The sequence below is a fragment of the Canis aureus genome, chromosome 10, assembly GCF_053574225.1.
Source record: "Canis aureus isolate CA01 chromosome 10, VMU_Caureus_v.1.0, whole genome shotgun sequence".
Taxonomy (NCBI): domain Eukaryota; kingdom Metazoa; phylum Chordata; class Mammalia; order Carnivora; family Canidae; genus Canis; species Canis aureus.
Genome location: NC_135620.1, coordinates 54,257,253 through 54,272,806, shown reverse-complemented (window position 1 = coordinate 54,272,806; position 15,554 = coordinate 54,257,253). Strand labels below are relative to the sequence as shown.

The 15,554-nt window shown below is 40.0% G+C and overlaps 1 protein-coding gene across 1 annotated transcript; it reads left to right on the top strand.

Moving 5' to 3' along the window:
• Positions 1-1,787: 1,787 nt before the first annotated feature.
• Positions 1,788-2,747, top strand: LOC144321744 (olfactory receptor 2S2). Its single transcript, XM_077911004.1, has one exon. The coding sequence runs from the start codon at positions 1,788-1,790 to the stop codon at positions 2,745-2,747; it is 960 nt and encodes a 319-aa protein (XP_077767130.1).
• The last annotated feature ends 12,807 nt before the right edge of the window (positions 2,748-15,554 follow it).

The following is a 15,554-nucleotide window of genomic DNA, read 5'->3' as shown; positions in this document are numbered from 1 at the left end:
TCACACACACACACACACACGCACACGTGCACCCACACTCACAGCACGCAGGCACACACACCACCTCAATTAATTTTTTTTATTGGAGTTCAATTTTCCAACATATAGAATAACACCCAGTGCTCATCCCATCAAGTGCCCCCCTCAGTGCCTGTCACCCAGTCACCCCCACACCCCGCCCACCTCCCCTTCCACCACCCCTTGTTCGTTTCCCAGAGTTAGGAGTCTCTCATGTTCTGTCTCCCTCTCTGATATTTCCCACTCATTTTCCCTCCTTTCCCCTTTATTCCCTTTCACTATCTTTTATATTCATACACCACCCCCATTAAGAAAGAGCTATAGACATATTACAAGTGGGGTTTCTGAATACAGAGTCTGGGCAACTGTAGCTGAGAGACGGGAAATCCTCTACACAAAAGCATACAAGTCTTCCTGTAAGCTAGCTGCTTGCATGAAACACCACAATGGAGGCAGAGTCAGACATTACCCAAGAATAAAGTATAAACATGAGGGGACAAAGGAAAACATTCCTTAGTCACCGTTAGTTTAGAATTTCACCAATAGTCTAATGAGGTGGGATTAGAAGTGAATGCCATATATCCTGCTATGTGATAACTGTCGCCAGCGTGGTCATTAAGAATGGAGTTAACTGGTCAGTAAGCTCATGGCTCTCATCCCATAGTGTGGGTCACTCGCCCGGGTTACTGCTTCCGTGGACTTCATAAAGCTCTTCCCCATGAGGGCACATCCCCACATATTGCCATTAAGGTGTATTAAAACAGGCAGATCTCAGTACTGACAATGGTCACGTCTGTGTTGCGGAGGGTGGGCAGAGTCAAGAAGTCATCCTCATGTGGCTGAACGTTTACCTCGGCTTTATCCTGGCTGGATTTAGATGTACACTTTTAAACAAGTTCCTTCCAAATGGAATCGATGTTAAAAAGGCTCGAAACCTTGGTAGTTGTAAGAATTGGATCAGCTTGGGGATTCTCGTACCCGAGAATATAGGAAAGCTGAGATTACATGAAATATCTATGCATGTATATCAAAAAGAAGTAATTTATAGAATTTTCTAATGCTCACCATAAAGCAGAGGAAAAGTCCCTTCTGAATGGGGATTAGCTGGGATCAAATCCCATATCAGGCTCCCGATGCATGGAGCCTGCTTCTCCCTCTGCCTGTGTCTCTGTGCCTCTCTCTCTCTCTCTGTGACTATCATAAATAAATAAAAATTAAAAAAAAATTTAAAAAAAAAAAGGGATCCCTGGGTGGCGCAGCGGTTTGGCGCCTGCCTTTGGCCCAGGGCGCGATCCTGGAGACCTGGGATCAAATCCCATATCAGGCTCCCGATGCATGGAGCCTGCTTCTCCCTCTGCCTGTGTCTCTGTGCCTCTCTCTCTCTCTCTGTGACTATCATAAATAAATAAAAATTAAAAAAAAATTTGAATGGGGATTAGCTCTGCTGAACTCAGGTCCTCTGTATATTACCACTTTACTCAAACTTGGGCAGATCACTTCCCCCTCTGGGCCTCAGTTGCTTTTACAGGCAATGAGAGAAAAACTCCCTCGCAAACAGCTGCGTACAATATTGCTAAACTCTGTTCCAGCCTGGACCTTCTCTCATCTGAGGGGTAAGTACACCTACCTATTATCTCTTTTATCTCTTATACGCGTACGCTCTCCTACTACGTAGCTGGGACTTGACGGCTTACTAGATGCCTGAGACGCTTCACAAGAAAGCCTCAAATGCTGCTTTTGTGCTTTGGTGAAGACAGAAGGGGGAACACATGGAAAAAGCCAACTGGTCCTCCCCTGTGGCGGGGTTCATTCTCCTGGGACTCTCAGACCACCCAAGGTTGGAGAAAATGTTTTTTGTGCTCATCCTCCTGATGTACCTGGTGATCCTGCTGGGCAACGGGGTCCTCATCCTGGTGACCATCCTTGACTCCCGCCTGCACACACCCATGTACTTCTTCCTGGGGAACCTCTCCTTCCTGGACATCTGCTACACAACCTCCTCAGTCCCTCTAGTCCTGGATGGCTTCCTGACCCCCAGGAAAACCATCTCCTTCTCAGCCTGTGCTGTGCAGATGTTTCTCTCTTTTACCATGGGAGCCACAGAGTGTGTGCTTCTGGGCATGATGGCATTTGATCGCTATGTGGCCATCTGTAACCCGCTGAGGTACCCTGTGGTCATGAGCAAGGCTGCCTATGTGCCCATGGCTGTCAGCTCCTGGGCTATTGGTGGTACTGCTTCTGTGGTACACACATCCTTGACAATTCAGTTGCCTTTCTGTGGAAACAATGTCATCAATCACCTTGCCTGTGAGATCCTGGCTGTCCTGAGATTGGCCTGTGTTGACATCTCCATCAATGTCATCAGCATGCGGGTGGCCAATGTGATCTTGCTGGGGGTCCCAGTTCTGTTCATCTCTATCTCTTATGTGTTCATCATTGCTACCATCCTGAGGATCCCCTCAGCTGAGGGGAGGAGAAAGGCTTTCTCCACCTGCTCTGCCCACTTCACTGTGGTGGTCATCTTCTACGGGACCTTATTTTTCATGTATAGAAAGCCCAAATCTAAGGATTCCCTGGGACAAAACAAAGAGGACCTTTCAGATAAGCTCATTCCCCTTTTCTACGGAGTAGTGACGCCCATGCTCAACCCCATCATCTACAGCCTCAGGAACAAGGACGTGAAGTCTGCTGTGAGGAACCTGATGTCTCAGAAGTGCTTCACCAGGTGATGTAGAAGGGCTCCACTGTGGTTCTCACCCTATGGGACAGAGGACTTTTGAGCATTACAGCTGCCATTCAAAAGACAAGTCAAGTTACCCACTATGGTCGCTTGCCCTTCAGTCCATTTTCAGGGAATGATTAACTTCTCAGATGTATCTTCTGAGTTTTAGCCATTTTTCTGAGAGTTTCAACACATGCCAGACATTGAAGCTCTAATTGCATATACAAAGACACTCTGAACACATATTAAACCGAGCAGACTGGAACCATTAGAGTGAGTCGAATGACCTGTACTGTGTCTAAGCAACACAGTTGGAGGAGAGAGGGCTCTCCCAGCATGTTGCCATTCCTCTTGGATTCCCCAGGAGAGTCAGGGCAACAAGGAGGAAGTGAGAATTTTCATTTTGGACCTTTTTTTTTATGATACTCAAATTGCCTGAATTTCTAAGAAGAGACAAAGACAAGTTCTCCACATAGAGAGCTTTTGGGTGGGAACAATCTATTCTGATTTACTGAATTTCTTTTTAGGTATGAGAACATTGAAGCTATTTTTTCTCAAGGTACCTCATATCATGAAACACTGCTAATTAATCAAATGTAAGAAGGAGTATAGAGTTTGAATTTGCTATTCATCACATACAGCAATTCCCAGTAGAATGCTAGTATTCAGTTCGATTTTCACCCATATTCTGAATAAAAGAAAGATGGTATAGATACGACAGATGGAGAGACAGACAGCAGCTAAATATATTTGAAGACCTTGGGTTGGGGGAGCTAACATTTGACACCTTTCTTTGTTCCAGGACTTTGACACGTTTCTTTGTACCAGGACTTATCTAGTGTTCAGTATGCTACAGTACACTGTGAATGTCCAAGACACGTAAACTCTGTAGCATTTTCTGAGCATCCATAGCTCAGCAGGATAAAAGTTGGAAAGCATTTTCATACCTATGACCTTGGGAGGGTTGTTTAAACTCTCCCAGTCTATTTCTTCATACTTTAACACCTAACCCCTAGATTTCGCATGAATTCGATAGGAAATTATAGATAAGTGCCTTGTAAATGTTAAGCACAATGGAACTAGAAGATAGTAGTAGTTGTTGTATCTTGAATGCTGCACAGTCCTGTGTGCCGTGTGGATAAGAACAAGACATGGTCCCTAGCTAGACGATACACACCCAAGATGAATGAGGATTTCAAAGATGGTAGCAGTTAAAAAGCAACATTTTGACAGCAACTTCGAGGAAATTCTTTGAATATGGCAGACTTATTTAAAAAGAGAATTTAGAAAGTTGATCCAATTTTGAGACTAGACGTTGGCAGTGGGAAGTTTCTGCTTCAAATGATATTTACATTTTCTTATACTTACTAAAACCGAGTTGCGTAAGGATACATATTTTGTTAATAACATTTCATATCCTTCTGTTCATTCTGTTCCTGATTTCCACTTGCACCAGTAGAGAATAATCTTGCCATTGCAAATACACAAATGACATCTAGCGGCCATTTAAGCAAACTTCAGACCCTTAATGGAGCCATGCCCTGAAGAGGCTTCAGGGGGTTTTCTTGTTCAACCCTATGGCATGCAGTTCCTTTCCAATGTCCCTGATTGTAGTCAACAGGCATGTGTTTGGAACCTCCAATGACAAAGAATTCAGTACTTCTAGATTCTAACTTTTTCATTCAGCCCTAGCAATTTCCTCTTCAGTATGCTTAACTATACCCTCTTAGCTTCTACCTTCACTCTTAGTGAAGAGTGGGCTTAGTGTCTTTACATGAGATGCACCCAATCTCTTTCCTTCTAATATATGAAGATAGTTCTTCTGGTTCTTCTAGTCCCCTGAATCCCCTCAAGCACAAACAGCCCCACTCCTTCCTCCTGTGCCAAAAATCACCCAACTTTATCCAACTGTCAGGTGCAGAACTGTTTCTAGAGCATCATCAACAATGGCAAGAATTCATGATAATTCTGAAAACACTTGGGAACAATAATGATGCTGCTAACTCTATTTCCCCAGAATAACTGAGATCAGACTGGTATAGAGAATCACTCTTGAACAAGCTCAACTTTTTGATATGCTGTCCTCTGCTCCCTTGCTTTTCCTCCTAGTAAAGGCAGCCGTATCATTTTATATTATGGATGACATGATCCTAATATAATTGTTAAAATAAAAATCACATAAATGGCTAATTCTACTCTTGCTCTCCCATTTCACATTCTTTGTATTTGAAATTCAGCCACCTGTCCCCTTGCCCATGCTTTCAAAAAAAACAAGATGCATCAACAGGAACAAGACGACAGAATCTGAGGAACACTGTTCTTGGACTCAGGTCATCAGTCTTTCTAAAAAATTAATTGCTATCGTACCATATGATATAGGAATCCATTTTCCAAATGACAATAATCAGACTGCATAAAATTTGAAAGATTACTGGTCTCTACCACAATAACATTTATTTCATGGTGATAGCTGGACCCTAGCTAGTGGTTGACTAGAAGCCCAGGAATGATTAGGAGAGTGATTTGATCGCTTTGGGGGGGAATTGATTACTTTGAGGGGATGTATTAGTTTCTAGAGGCTTAATGAGGTTAAGGGCTGATGATGCTTGAGGAAAGGAAGGTCGTAGAAAATGTCTGGATCAATGGTGATTGTATTTTTGAGGTTGAATGATTTGATGAGATAAGAATTTTGATAAGATTTATAATTCCTGCTTCAAAATCAAAATAAAAGGAAAGGTTTCAACTATAAGTTTGATCATCTTGAGAAGTAACCTTTCTGGTTTGCTAAATATTAAAACTTTAAAGTCCAAATGAGCTATGCTTAGTTATTTAAATAAATGAAAATATTCAATTCTCTCTCCTGCCTTTCCTTGTGTATTGTACATCAGTGTCAGTACTCACTCCATTTGAGGCTCATCTGGCCTCTTAAAAAGCTAGCCGCAAATAGCTCTCAATAGCACCTCTGGGCAGACACCAAAAAAGTAAATCCAATCCTAAGTAAAATGTAGTGGCTCGCCAATGTTTTTAACGGTTAGGAATTATAGGAATTTAGCCATAGAATTTGAAAATAAATTGAAGTCTCTATTTAGCCATTTTTTGTTTTTAGTACAGACCAAGATCCCGTTCATTGCAAAATGTTTTCATAGGCATGAATGCTTGTGTTTGATCCAGGAATAATAAATGATTGACTGCTACCCAGCAGCAGGGTGGGGGGGGATTCCTGGCACTTTTATTTTTTTAAGCAAAGGAAAAAACAACTGAGCAGAAATGTGTTCTTTCAACAGCTTTTTGTGGAAACATAGATTAAAGAGACTTGTTTTTTAAAAATTCCTTATTGCAATAATTACAAATATGGCTACATGAAGCTAGTGGGAATACCACTTAAATCAATATAAGTTATCTGACCTAGATGTTGCCTTTAGGGGCATCAGCAAACAAGACATCTTCAGTTCATTAAATTTTTTATCTTAATGAGTTCTGAGTTCAAATATTTTCTTTTTAAATATAAATATTTGAAAAAAATAAATATAAATATTTGCTTTTGCTAAAGCTAATTTGAAACTCTTGAGCATTGACTTGCGTATGCACAGAAAAGCTCAGTTTTGTTGGAAAAAGCTAGGAAATCCACTGTTGGAATTTTAAAAGCAGCTAATGTGTTGTAAATCATTATATCTCATGGTGCAAATTTTTACAATATAGAATAATGTTTGACACTATTTTTTTTTTTGTTTGACACTATTTTAAACAAAACCTGATGCTAGGCATCAAAAAAGAAAAGTTTGTCTCGTTTAAGAAGTGTTCCAAACGGGCAATTCTCAAACTTTTTGTCCTGAAGATTAGCATTACTTAAAAGATGGATAATATCTCACATTGATGAGAATAGAGGGAAATACTCTTATATTCCATTGATGTGAATGTAAAGTAGGTCAATTTTTTTTAAATATAATGCTGCAAGTGGGCACCTGGCTGGCTCAGTTAATAGAGCATGCAACTCTTGATTTCTGGGTTGTGAGTTCAAGCCCCACACTAGGGTGTAGAGATTACTTAAAATATAATGCTATAATAATAGGTAGACATACAGAACAAGGACATTGAATAAAGAAAAGAAAATTCAACCATTTTACAAGAAAGAAAACTAAGCAGCCTAGAAGTCCAAAGCCCTGTTTCACAAGTGGTGTCCCCATGCATCTACTGTGGGGATGCCAGGTTTAGCAAATCAATATACAGAATGCCCAATTCAACTCAAATTTCAGATAAAGAATAAATACTTTCATAAATAAATACATAAAAATACATATATTTAAAATGTATATATTTTATAAGTATATATACTTATACTAGAAAAAGCTTTCATTGGTTATCTGAAATTGAAATTTTACTTAGTGTTTTATCTGGCAGGCCTAGTTTATTATAAAATAATAAGAACAAGAGAGGAAAGTTTTACCTTGCTGCTAAAAATCCTGTCCCAAGTCTCTTCTTTTATGATACCCCTTCCCTCAGGGAATGATTATTGCCAATATTCTGTCATAGGAATTGCTCAGCTAGTTTATTTTATCCTTATCCTTGGGTCTGTCTTACAGTGTCCTGCAATATTCTTCTTTCATTTTGCCTTTCTTTTCCATGCCTCAGTCTTTTCAATTTCATTTGCAGTTAACAGTTCCAAGTATATTCAAGAGTCCATTCTCTTACCTACCTCAAAACTAAAGACTGTTACATTTCCCTAGGGAAGGATGTGAGAGATCAAATCCCGAACAGAGAGCACAAGTGACAAGTTAAATCTTTGGGGTGCTCAGCTGCAAAAGAAGGATTGTTTCACTACCCTTGGTGTTTTTAGAAGTAAGCAAACAGCTCAGAATAGATGAGCAAAGACAAAATTCTTTCAAGAACATGGAGTTTACCTGGAGCCTGATTAGTTGAAATCCCATTTATCTTGATTTACAACCACTCCCACCCTGACCATTATCCAGAACTTTGGGGGCTTAAAATGGGCTGTTACAAATATAAGAAAATAGGATCAAATCAAATATTGAAAATTATATAGAAATTTGGACTATGACTTGATATTTGATGATACTATTTAGGGTATGGTTATGGTACTGTGGCTACAGTTTTAATGAGTCTTTATCTTTGAAGTACATTCCGGAATATTTTCAGGTTAAATGATATTTCTGGAATTAGCTGCTGAGGGTAGGAGGTGGAGTGTGTGGAAGTATAGATGAAACAAAATAAGTTTGTTGAAGGTGGATAATAGGTACCTGGGAGCACACTATTCTCTATGCTCTTGTGTATGTTTGAAATCTGCCATAATCAGAATTTTTAAGTAAAAATCATCATACCCATTCACTGTAATATTATTCAGCCTTAAAAGGGAAGAAAATGCTGGCAAATGCTACATGAATGAACCCTGAAGACATTATGCTAAATGAAACAAACTGGTCGCAACAAAACAAAACAAACAAGCAAAAAACCAAATACTATAAGATTCCACTTATATGAGGTACCTAGAGTATTAATATTCAGAGACAGAAACCAGAACAGTGGATGCCAGGGTCTGGGGGAAGGGGATAGGGAGTTCATGTTTAACTGGTATAGAGTTTTCATTTGGGAAGATGAAAAGAGTTCTGGGGTGGTGATGGTTGCACTATGTGAATGTACTTAATGCTATTGAACTATACACTTTAAAATGGCAAATGTTATGTATACTTTATGACAATTAAAATGATACCAGTTTAGTTTTATAAGTAAAAAGTGCTACTTTCATAATGCATAACACAAATAAAAATGGGAAATGGCAATAAAATCTGACCACAGGGGATTAGAAACTAACTTTTCGTTCTTGAAAAATAAACACACATCCTTTTTGAGATGAGGGGGGAAAAAATCTACCTCTTAGTCTCCCCAGATGGCAAAATTAAGCTTCCTTTTAAATATATTTTGTCTTTGAATTTATAAAATAAAGAGAAATAGTAATAAATAAATAAAAATTATCCTAGGAAAATAAGCAAGCATTGCCATGAGACAGTGTTTACCCAAATGATTAAGTATGACAATTTCTACAAGCCCATGTGTCCTCACGCTCCCTAAGAACCAGATCACAGAAGTCAGTTGAGAGCCATGACGTATTGCTGAGATCTCTATATTGGCCATCTTCCCCAGCATACCCCTGCTGCTTTTCCATATTCATCTTCCTTCCTAGGGGATACTACCTTTCATTCTAGTCTGTTTGGTCCAATTCTGGGAGCTTTTCCACACCAAACAAAAGCAGAAAGCAGATAAAGTGACAAAGCAGCAACTCTGACACAATTCTAAGAAAATCCCACCACATGGCTCAAGGTGGCAAGTTTGTTCTCAAAATTAAACATCTCATGCTTGCGTTCTCTGTTTTTAATTTTCTACTGCCCTGAAAGATAACTGACAATACTCAGTTACCTCTAAAATGTCATATTCCCTGGAAATAATTGAATTCTTGCAGTGTTCCCTATGCACCCATTCCACCACCCATATCTCTAACCCAAAGCATGTGCCATGGGCTTGGGCTGAAGACTTTATGGATCCTCTGATCTGGGGCCTCACAGGATACTGACCCTCTAGGGAATTCATTCTCATATAGTGACTTGGCCATGCAGTGAGTCAACCACTTCTACATCCATATACCTAAGGCAAACAGACTGAGCAACAAGCAACATGGCAGTGAATGCAGCAAGGAAGATCCTGTCTCCATACAGCTAAAGCCAATAAGAGAAGATGGACATTGAATGAACAATTATAAGAGTGATGAATGCCATGATGAAGCATAGAACACCTTAGCTACCTGACCTAACCTGCAATGGCAACAGTCAGGAAGACTTCTCTAGCAAGGACTGGATGAGGGGATTGAAGTTCCAGCTCATCTTGGAAAAGAACCTTCCAAAGGGATGCCATAACTCAGAAGGTATCCAAACAGAGGATGAAGCTGAGTGAGGATGCTGGGCAGAGCAGCCCCTGCCCTAGATGGGCTGGAAACAGGTAAATAAGCACAGTCATAAAAAGCACAGGCTTTGGAGACAAACAGCCCAGGGTTCCATTTTCAGCTTTAGCACTTAATAACCACAGAGATGTAGGTAAGTTGCTTGACTTCTAAATTATGGACAATTTAAAATATATACAAAGTAGAATCATTCAGTGAACCGCCATGTCCTACTCATCATGCAACTTTAACAATGGCCAACCTATGACCAGTCTTCTTTCATTTATATCCTTACCCAACTTCTCTGACTCCATTATTATTTTTGAGGCAAATCCCAGACACTGTTATCATTACGCCTATTTTAAAAAAATACAGTGTATCTCTCAAAGGTAATGATATTTTAAACATAATGGTGCAATACCATACTGTGTGTAAAATTTTATCAGTAATTTCTTAATAGAGTCAAATATCTACTCATTTCCAAAATTGGAATTTCCAATTGTCTCCTAATGTCCTAATCATTTCTTTTCTTTTTCTCTTACAGTTTCTTTGAATAGGGATCTAAATAATCTTCACACTGTGCTTTGCTCATTTAAGTCTCAATTTCCTCATCTAACTGTGATCCCCTTATTACAGCCTGAATTTCAGAAAGGCAAGGCAGCAAAGATCATAACTGAACCAAAGCAGCCATCTGAGGATTAGTCAAGTAGTTATTACTCAGGATCTACACAGGTCTTTTCCCTGGATTCAAGTTACCTGTTGCCATATCCACAGTGTCCACTATAGAGGAGGAATCAGGAATGGGTCCTCTGACCCATTCAGGCTGCCTCTCCTCTGTGCCACAAAGGTAATGATGACTTTTGTTCTCAAGCCTCGCTGCTGCCCAGGTAGATGCCCTAATCTCAGCTTGCCTGGAAGCCTCTTACCTCAAGACTTCGTCCCCCTTTACCAACCCTCAAGCTCTGTGGTCCTTTAACCTCCCTGCTCCCTCCCATTGGAGCCTTCCCTTGTCCCCTGCATCTGGCCCTGGTTATTGAACTGTGTGCCACCTTGTTTTCTCTTGGCTGGAGCCAGAGACTATTTGAAATGTATCAACGTGAAGGAGATGAAGGGGAAAAGCCCTGAAGTACAGCCTCAAGGTCAAGCACCCATGAGACATTCAGGCTTTTACTACGGCCCAGGTTGTCTCTTAGTATATCACGTATACATTATTATGCCACCAACGTCATGGTCTCTTCCTATGCTTCAATTTGCATTACAAAAGGTAGACTCCTATCACCCAGCTTAGTGTGAGTCTCACTCATGCCAAAAGGAGAGTTGGGTAGGTGATGGGCTCTACAAAAGGGGTAAGCCACATAAAAATTCTGGGAAATTTTTATGGGAAAAATTCTGCCACATAAAATTAGAGTTAGGTAGAATGTGCACAATAAATATTCATTGGGTACAACAGATGAACAAAATTCGTAAAAGGCACCAATCACAGTACCTGCCACATTGTGAATTTTCGATAAATATAATCATAAAATAAGTATTATTATTAGGTGATCAATGAGGTCTCTCTCATCTTGCCACCAAAGTCGTAAGGCATGAATAAGTCAGGATGGGCTCACACCCAGTGCACACTGGAAGACCCACTTCCTTGGGGCCAGGCCAGGGGGCTCAGAGGAGTTATTGCTAGGCCTATGGATTTTCCTTCTCCTTTGTTATCTTCTCCCACTAACTCTGCACTGGTGGGGAAAGTAGGACATTATCCCTAGAGCCGTGGTGTAGCCACTTCACATTTCAAACTTTGAATTACTTCTGGAATGGCATAATTGCTAAATCTTCACATCAACTCCAAAAGGGAGACAGGCTGGGTTCCTAGACACATTTTACAGGTAAGAAACTTAAAGCTCAAACTAAAAATAACTTTTTCCCTGATTAAAGGGTGAGCCAGGACTCTGGACCCAAATCCTTATCTTCTGATTCCCAGACTGATGTTAGTTCTTTCCATTTTCCCATTTCTTTTACATTGTTTTCAATCCCAATGATGTGGTTTTTTTTTTTTTTCAGAGTGCAAATTAACACATGTCCATTGTAGGAGGTTTGGACAAAATTAAAATAGTCTAAGAAGAAATTTCATCCCCTATGGCTAACCACTCTAAAAAGTTTGAAGTAATTTCCCTCTGTCAGTCATTTTTCTACAAAAATACTTTTATATTTGAGATTATATTGTATGTGCACATTTATACCTTATGATCCACCTAATTTTATATCATAACCATCCCCACCATGCTACTAAAAACCCTTTGTTGACATCCTTTAACGTGAACAATTTTCCATCTTATGAATATGCCACAGTTATTGACAATGCCATTTATTGATGGACAATTATTTTTCCAATATTTTTCTTGCAATTAGGGATGAGATTAACATCTTTGTTGAGAAAACTTGATCTCCTTCTTTGATTATTTCCTTAGGACTAAGTCCCTGAAGAGGATTGCTGGTTTGTCTGGACCATGAGGCTCTCACTAGCAGCTCAAGGAAAGCTCTCTCAAGTTGACACAGAAGCAAAGTAACTTCTAACTTATTTAAGTAAATTTAATAGAAAACTGTAATCTTTAATATTTCAAAATATGCTTTGTATGTTTTAAAACATATTGGTCTCATGTCTGACAGCTTTGGTAGATATAGAATTTACTAAATATTCCATTTGAAATGCAGCAAAGCTCTTATGAGATCATGCCAAATTTCTAAGTACCATTAGAGTAAGTTAAACAGACCCTGTTGTATCTAAGCTTCCCAGAGGTCCACAAGAATGGATATCATAACTTTGCCAGCCCCAGCCCATCATCCAAAGTCCAGACTTGAATAACTACCTGCTTATTTGACATCTGTACTTGGATGTATAATAAATCCTCAAACCAAATAAGTCAAAAATAGAACTCTCCGTTTCTCAGTGTCCTTCTTCCAATTTGTTCCTTCCCCATTTTTCCCATCTAAGTAAATGGGGGCACCACCACCTGTCTAGCTACTCAGGCCAAGAACCTAGGGATCATCCTCATTTAATCATTCCTTCACCCTCTACATCCAACGCCTCAGGGAGTTCTGTTTGCCATCTTCAAAATATATTGAAATCGAGCCCATTCAGCTGATGCACATACTTCCCTGCAAGCCTTTTTTTCATGTTTCAGAGCAGGTTTCTTCCCCACTCCAAACCCTCCAATGGTGGCCTGTTGCACTTGGGAATAAAATCCAATTTCCACACAATCTGTGTCCTGTCCACATTTTCAGCCTCCACTCCAGCCTCCCCTCACCCTTCCAAGCCCCTTTCTCACTATCAAACTTCCAGTTCCTTTTTGCTACGAGACTCATCCTGTGCTTCATCCACACCATCACACTGTACTGCCCTTCACATTACTCAAGTCTCTGCATAAAGGGCACTTTTCTACATGCCTAAGATGGATGCCCTCCCATCCCCCTACACCTTTATTCTTCCCCACAGCCCTCATTACCACCTGACAAGCAATCTCAAATTTTGTTTGTTTACTGACTACCTCCCCAATGGAATGTCTACTCCATGGGGGAAGGGACTTCATCTGTTGTGTGTATTGCTAACACATAGTATCCAGAACAGGGCACAGTATACTAATTAACATGCCCAAATAAATATTTTTTGGATAAATGAATGAGGTAGAATGTTTTCTCCATGAAGAATGAACATTAGACTCACTTAAGTTTATTACAAAGAAGGAAAAAGAAAAGGTCATTCCCTGCAACTTGAGCTACCATTGAGAGGGAGTAAACTGTAAGAGCACCATAAAGTGCAAACCACTAGACAAACAGATTATTATCATTATGTTAATGTGACATCATACTGTAAGCTCTGTGCTCTGTAAAAATGGACATGACATACTGTCACACGAGTAAGGACACCAGTTGGTTGAGATGCTCACAAAAAGCTCTTGGCTGAAAGAAAGTTTGTTGTAAGTACACTAAATTTCTGAGAATACCGGAGAATTAGAGCATTTAGGAAAGTAATCGTTTCAATTTTAAGAATAGAACCTGGAAAATTAGTTTTGTTTTCAAACCCTAATAAAAAAAATTAGTGTTTATCCCAAAGCATTTATGTGTGGAAAAAGTGAATACTTTATCAATGAAGGCTAATCTACTTTAAAGCAACTGGATCACATTTCTGATATCTCTATTTGCGCCATGAAATTATCCAGCCGCTGGAAGTAGACAAGAGCGTCATCTAGTGGCCATGCGTATGAACTACGGCTCCTTGAATGGTCAAGTCAGAGACAACCTTATTATCTATCCTAGGGTCCATCTTGCCAGCGGTTACCAGATTTCCCAGACATATAAATTTTTGTTTTGTCTTTTTATGGAGACTTATAAGGAGTTGTCAAGATTTGATTCTGTTGACGCAGGATGTTAAGCAATAACAAATACCATCTGCTATCTAACAATAAAAACCATTTTAACACCCCTCAAAATAGAAAAAACATAATCTCAGAATAAAGGAAATGTACTTCAAGTTGCAAATACTTGACCTTATTTTTAAAAAAATGCACCATGCAATCTTCTCTTTCCTCAGTAGGAAAATGAGACCTGGAAAGATTCATGGGCAGGTACCAATGTGAGACCGATATTTGGGAACTCTGCTCAGCTGATGAATCTGTCTGTAATAGCCTTGCTTAAATCCCCTCCATGGAGGGGAGGCCCTCCCCTTGGGGGACATGAATTTCCCTGTAACTTAGGGCAGAATTGGCAGCCTCCACCCAAGCATCCTGGTTTGGGCCTGGGAATCTCCAGGAAGACACCTAAACCCTTCTTTATTTTGATGTGTAAAAGCAGCTCTCAGATCCAATAATCTCTTTCCTGATCTGAGCTCCCTAGTTCTTCAGCCTGTACTTATACTACTAGCCAGAGACAATAAAGTACATTCTACGCCTTCCAGGGTTCTGATTGTTAAAAGTTAAGATCATAGACATTTGTGAGACAGATCCTGTGAAGAATCAGAAGACTGAAAACTTCTTTTCCCAGACTAACCAGCTCAGAAGAGTTATAGAAGTTTACTTAGGTATCAACCTTCTTGATAAACTCCAGCAAGCACCCAGGAAGCCATGGTCTCTTATATTACAAATTAAATCATCCATACCTTTAGGTAAAGGATGTCCTCCCAGACAGCCCCCTAGTCTCTGAATAATGCTGAGGTCTTTCATGGATCACCCGCCATTACTGACCTTTCTTAGTTTCATGCTAGTGGGTGGTGCTTTCAATAGGAAAAAAATGGGTGAGTGCTGTTTCATCTGTTTCAGCTGCGGGTGATAGAAAACTCATTTTCAAAAAAGAAAAAAGAAAGAAAAAGAAAACTCATTCTCGGCAGCAATTTAGATAAGATGGTTTATATCCCTTTGGTGTACGAGCCTAGAAGTAGGTGAGGCATGGTGCCCCCACAATATCGGAAACCTAGGCTCCTACTACCTTGCTGTTCCATTCCAAGGTCAGTTTATGGTCCAGCGTGACTCTTGTAGCTCCAGCCATGACAGCCACATTATGGCCAGATGGAAAGCAGAAAGGCAAAGTGGAGTACTCTCTACTTCAGGACATTCCCCAGAAGTTGCATACCACTTCCGTTGGTCATTCCTTGATCCAACGGAGGCTGTGTTGTTGTTGTCACTTTTCTAATAATAAGGAGGAAGGGAGAAATTGAAATTGGGGAGACAACTAGCTATGTTGACAACTAGCTTGTGCCACATGTATGCAAGATCAGACACAAGGCCAAATGATTACTGATGCAACCCTGGTGGTCACCCTACAAAGGGTCAGCCTAGATTTTCCAGAGGGAAAATCACTAAACTTGACACCAAATTGTATAGGAAG